Source organism: Myotis brandtii, unplaced genomic scaffold, assembly GCF_000412655.1.
Source record: "Myotis brandtii unplaced genomic scaffold, ASM41265v1 scaffold130, whole genome shotgun sequence".
NCBI classification, from domain to species: domain Eukaryota; kingdom Metazoa; phylum Chordata; class Mammalia; order Chiroptera; family Vespertilionidae; genus Myotis; species Myotis brandtii.
In genome coordinates this window covers 353,497-359,048 of record NW_005354596.1, presented here as the reverse complement: position 1 = coordinate 359,048, position 5,552 = coordinate 353,497, and the positions used below count along the sequence as shown (strand labels likewise).

General features: G+C 50.3%; 1 protein-coding gene across 1 annotated transcript in view; it reads right to left on the bottom strand.

Annotated features, from left to right (window-relative positions):
• Positions 1-5,551, bottom strand: part of EHMT2 (euchromatic histone-lysine N-methyltransferase 2) — a gene marked incomplete at its 5' end in the record, with an annotated part of 26,166 nt that extends 20,615 nt beyond the window's left edge. The window contains 6 exon segments of the mRNA XM_005859854.2: positions 3,231-3,386; positions 3,524-3,564; positions 3,651-3,735; positions 4,696-4,946; positions 5,037-5,255; positions 5,347-5,551. Coding sequence (XP_005859916.2) covers positions 3,231-3,386; positions 3,524-3,564; positions 3,651-3,735; positions 4,696-4,946; positions 5,037-5,255; positions 5,347-5,551 — 957 coding nt within the window.
• Between the last annotated feature and the right edge of the window lies 1 nt (position 5,552).

The following is a 5,552-nucleotide window of genomic DNA, read 5'->3' as shown; positions in this document are numbered from 1 at the left end:
GGTCAAACTCTGGTAGAACTCTCGGTGGAGGGGACAATTTGCATATTACCCTTTTATTATTTAGAGAATAGGAAGATATGGAAGCAACCTAAGTGTCCACCAATAGACAAGTGGAAAAGAAGATGTGATACATGCATACAACGGACTATCACTCAGCTGTAAAGTGTGAAATCTTGCCATGGATGGACCTAGAGGGTATTATGCTGAGGAAAATAAGTTGGAGAAAGACAAATGCCATGATTTCACTTATATGTGATTTCACTAAAAACAAAATAAATGAAGCAGAAACAAACTCAAAGATACAGAGAACATTTTGATGGTTGCCAGATAGGAGGGGTATTGGGAGGGGGAGGCTGGGTGAAAAAGGGGAAGGGATTAAGAAGTACAAGTTGTCCTAACCGGTTTGGCTCAGTGGATAGAGTGTCGGCCTGCGGACTGAAAGGTCCCAGGTTCGATTCCGGTCAAGGGCATGTACCTTGATTTCGGGCACATCCCCAGTAGGGGGTGTGCAGGAGGCAGCTGATCGATGTTTCTCTCTCATCGATGTTTCTAACTCTCTAGCCCTCTCCTTTCCTCTCTGTAAAAAAATCAATAAAATATATTAAAAAAAAAAAAAAAGAGGTACAAGTGGCACCCTAACCGGTTTGGCTCAGTGGATAGAGCGTCGGCCTGTGGACTGAAGGGTCCGAGGTTCGATTCCGGTCAAGGGCATGTACCTTGATTTCGGGCACATCCCCAGTAGGGGGTGTGCAGGAGGCAGCTGATCGATGTTTCTCTCTCATCGATGTTTCTAACTCTCTAGCCCTCTCCTTTCCTCTCTGTAAAAAAATCAATAAAATATATTAAAAAAAAAAAAAAAGAAGTACAAGTTGCACCCTAACCGGTTTGGCTCAGTGGATAGAGCGTCGGCCTGTGGACTGAAGGGTCCTAGGTTCGATTCCGGTCAAGGGCACGTACCTCGGTTGCAGGCTCCTCCCCGGCCTGGGCCCTGCAGGAGGCAACCGATCAATGTGTTTCTCTTACATCAATAGTTCTCTCTGTTTTTCCCTCTCTCTTCCACTATCTCTAAAAATCAATGGAAAAATATCCTCAGGTGAGGATTAAAAAAAGAGAAAAAGAAGTACAAATTACCAGTTATAAAAAGTCATGAGGATGTAAAATACAGCACAGGGAATATAGTCAATAATATTGTACTAACTATGTATGGTGTGAGATGTGTCCTAGATTTACTGGGGTGATCACTTTGTAAGGTATATAAATTTAATCACTATGTTGCATACCCAAAACCAATATATTGTATGTCTATTGTTATTGAAAAATAAAATTAGTTTCAAAAATCAGCTGTGTTGCAACAGCAAAGATGGACCTAAAGGGTATTATCCTAAGTGAAATAAGTCAGAGAAATACCATAGGATTTCACTGGTACATGGAATCTAAAGAACAATATAAAAACAGAAACAGACTCAGGACTGGGTGAAAAAGCTGAAGGGATTGAGAAGTACAGATCTGTAGTTACAAAACAGTCATGGGGTGGGGGGGAGAGGGGGCTGCCTTGGCCAGTGCACTCAGTGGTTAGAGTGCCCGACCACCAAAGGGTCTTGGGTTCAATCCTTGGCCCTAGTTGGGCACATGAGGGAAGCAACCAATCGATGTGTCTCTCTCACATGGATGTTTCTCTCTCTCTCTCCCTCCCTCTCACTTTCTCTAAAAATCAATGAAAAAATATCCTTGGGTGAAGATTAACAACAATAACAAAAAGTCACAAGGATGTAAAGTACAGTACAGCATTGGGAATCTAGTCAATAATATTGTAATGACTTGAGTGCGGTGCCGGTGGGAACTGGCAGTATCAGGGAGGAACTCGTACAAAGTATATGACTGTCTAACCCTATTAATATTGAGCTCTGACCAGTGTGACTCAGGTGGCTGGGTGTCGGGGCAGGTGTCGGGGTGTGCAGGAGGCAGCCCATCGACATTTTGCTCTCATATTGATGTTTCTCTCTCTCATTCCCTTTTCCGTCCTCTCTAAAATTCAATAAAAACAAACAAAAACCCTAAACAATGTTGAATGTAAAAAAGTTAATTAATTAAAAAAAGAAAAAAAGTCAGCTATATACTGATGGTTACATGGGGCTTCCTCTTATATTCTTTCTTTCTTTGTTATTATTATTTTTTTAATCCTCACCTGAGGATATTTTTCCATTGATTTTTAGAGAGAGTGGAAGAGAGAGGGAAAGACAGAGAAATATTGATGTGAGAGAAACAGCTATTGGTTGCCTCCTGCATGTGCCCCGACCATGGCCTGGGGCAGTGGTCAGCAAACCGCGGCTCGCGAGCCACATGCGGCTCTTTGGCCCCTTGAGTGCGGCTCTTCCACAAAATACCGACTTCTGCGCATGGGCCATGAAGTTTCAATCGCACTGTACGTGCGCGCCCGCATGTGGTATTTTGTGGAAGAGCCACACTCAAGGGGCCAAAGAGCCGCATGTGGCTCGCGAGCCTCGGTTTGCCGACCACGGGCCTGGGGGAACCTACATGCCCTTGACCGGAATCGAACCCGGGACCCTTCAGTCCGAAGCTCTATCCACTGAGTCAAACTGGTGGGGGCCACTCTTGTATTCTTTTATGTATACAATTGGTTCTTGAACAACACGGGAATTAGGGGTGCAGAAAAAAAATCTATGTATAACTTTGATTTCCCCCCAAAATTAACTAATAACCTACTGTTGAACAGAAGCCTTACCAGTAACATAAACAGCTGGTTAACACATATTTTGTATGTTATATGTAATACATACTGTATTCTTACGATCAAGTCTGCTGGGAAAAATAAGTCGTAAGGAAAATACATTTATGGTATTTATTGGGAAAAAAAATCTGTGTATAAGAGGACCCATAAAGGTCAAACCTGTGTTGTTTGAGAACCATCTGTATTTGAAAGTTTCCATGATAAAACATTAAGTAAAAAGCGAAACAGGTAAGACTAAGAATGATAGTACACAGGCAAAGGTATGAGATAAAACCAAACCAAGAGCAAAGGCATAAACACCCAAACTAACAACAAATCAATCATAACATGGATGGTGGTCACTGTGGAGAGGGTCAGGGATGGGATGGGGTGCAGCTCACAGGGCAGTAAGTTACAGAGAGCACGGGGCAATGAATGAGTGGGTGCTAAACAGGAAAGAGTGAAAAGGGGGGCAGTGAGCCCTGGACACGGCGGCCCTCACCTTGCTGTCTGAGTCCACACGCTCGTCCACAGAGTAGGAGTCATAGTAGAGGCTGAAGTCATCCCCCACCACCGTCTCCCACTCCTCCTGGAGCCCCGCATTCGCCTTCTCCAGGGTCATCTCTCCTGAGCCCCGGGCAGACCCCAACTCCTCCAACTAGAAAAAGATGAGAGCCATTGAAGCTGCTGGCACCCCCACCAACCCATTTCCCGAGGCTGGGACGCAGCCCTCGTTTGGGGATCCCCTGCAGCAGCCCCCAGAGGAGAGGCCTGTGCCCGCCTCTCCCTGCTCACCAGGCCGCCTCCAGAGTTCAGCTTCCTCCTTTTGGCCACATCTGGAAGGAGAGAAGACAGGAGGCAGGCTGGCATTCTAAACTCTCAGCAGGCCTCAGCAGGCTGCAGGTGGGCGGGCGGCACTGACCTGAGGCCACCTTCCCCAGGGGGTGCACGTCGTCACTCATGCGGAAATGCTGTACTTCAGGGGGCCGCTTCTCGGGGACTGGGGGCTGGGGGCCGAGAGGGAGCACACTTAGGGGCAGGAGCGGCTATGGTTTGGCCTGGACTAGCCTGGAGCCCCAAATGGGGTGGGGTGGTGAGCCACCCCCTCAAAAATGCCATCCGCAGCTGCAGGAACCAGATGGGGCTCTCAGGAGAACGGCTGTCTCCCAAGCACATCCCACACCCAACCCTCACTTGTTTCTGCGAGTGTGCAGCAGGCCCGCTTCCCATTTTACAGACGAGAAAACAAAGGTTAAGGCCTTGACCAAAGCTACTCTAACCGCACGCAGAACTGAACGCTACCAACAGCCTTAAAAACAGTCATAAAGCTTGGGAGATGCTGGGGCCTGTCATTCCCGAGGCCTGTCTCCTCCCCAGTAGGAGCACAACCTTTAAACTGGAGCAGGGGCCGTTTCTGGGGAGCAGAGTTCCCCGGGGCTTGCTCTGAGCTAAAAAGATAGAGGGGTTGACGTTTCTTTACATCATCATTGTCTTAAGAGCAATTAAGCCCTACCCGGTTTGGCTCAGTGGATAGAGCGTCAGCCTGCGGACTCAAGGGTCCCAGGTTCGATTCCAGTCAAGGGCATGTACCTTGATTTCGGTCGATTCCAGTCAAGGGGTTGTGCAGGAGGCAGCTGATCGATGTTTCTCTCTCATGGATGTTTCTAACTCTCTATCCCTTTCCCTTCCTCTCTAAAAAATCAATAAAATATATTTTTTAAAGAAGAGTAATTAAGACATGAACTACATACATAAGTCTAACAGTTGTCTCTCCTACTCTGCCCAAGACTGTAAAGTGCAGGGGACCTGTCTGTTCACGCATGAAGCCCCAGCCCAGAATGTGACACAAAACAGCCCCGGGGCACATGCATAGAGCTGTGACCCGATTAGCAGCCCTGAAGCTAGAGGGCGCGGAAAGCCCCCCAGAGGCTGAGCTCTGCACCCCACAGCCCTCCCCCAGGCCTCACCTGTCCATTGCCCGGCTTGGACATGGTTTTCCTGGCTCGGTGGACCTTGGGCTGCCCCTCTGGGCTGTTTGTAGCCGGAGGGGGTTCAGGCCCTGCCGCTGCCCCCTGGGCCCCAGGCATACTCAGCAGCCTCATCGCCAAACTCTGGACCGAGGGGGGTGACTTCCCCGCCCCCGTCATTGACATCTTGGCGCGGCTGGGACAGGCACCCCCTTTGCTGGGGGAAGAGGGGAATGACTTTGTGGCATGGCCTGGAAAACAGCAGGCAGGTAGCAAGGCAAGATCAGAGGAAGGCAGAGTCAGAGGGCGCCCCACCTCCCCCAGCCTCCACCGCCGCTCACCCAGCAGGACGCGCCCCCCGTGGAGGTCCCCATCGCCCTCCAGATTCTCAGGTTCATCCCCAATGAGTGGTGTGGCTCCTACAGGGGTGTCGGCGCCCTCGTCGCCAACAGTCACGGTGACAGAGGCTGGGGATGAGGGGCCAGCAGGCTCCAGGGAGTCGGGGTTGGCCTTGGGCAGGGTCTCCTCACTACGAGGGGTGTCCCCAAAAGAGCCGTGAACTGTAAGGGAAGAGAGAAAGTTCAGGGCTCCGGGCCAGGGGCCTGCGCTTGGGGAGGTAATGGTCCGCGGGGCCGTTTCTGCTTCACTCACCTCGCTCGACGGCTCCTCTGGGCTCCTTGTCCAGCACCAGAGCCCCCATCTCAGCGGGGCCCTCCCCCTGAGGGGCGACACCAGGGATAGGAGGGCTGGTCAGCCCGGTAGGAAGTTGGGGGGCCCAAGACGCCTGGGCCCTGGGAAGAGAGAGCAGGCTCCGGGGCCTACCTCTCCCTCTGTGGGCGCCCCCCCTCCCGCGGCCC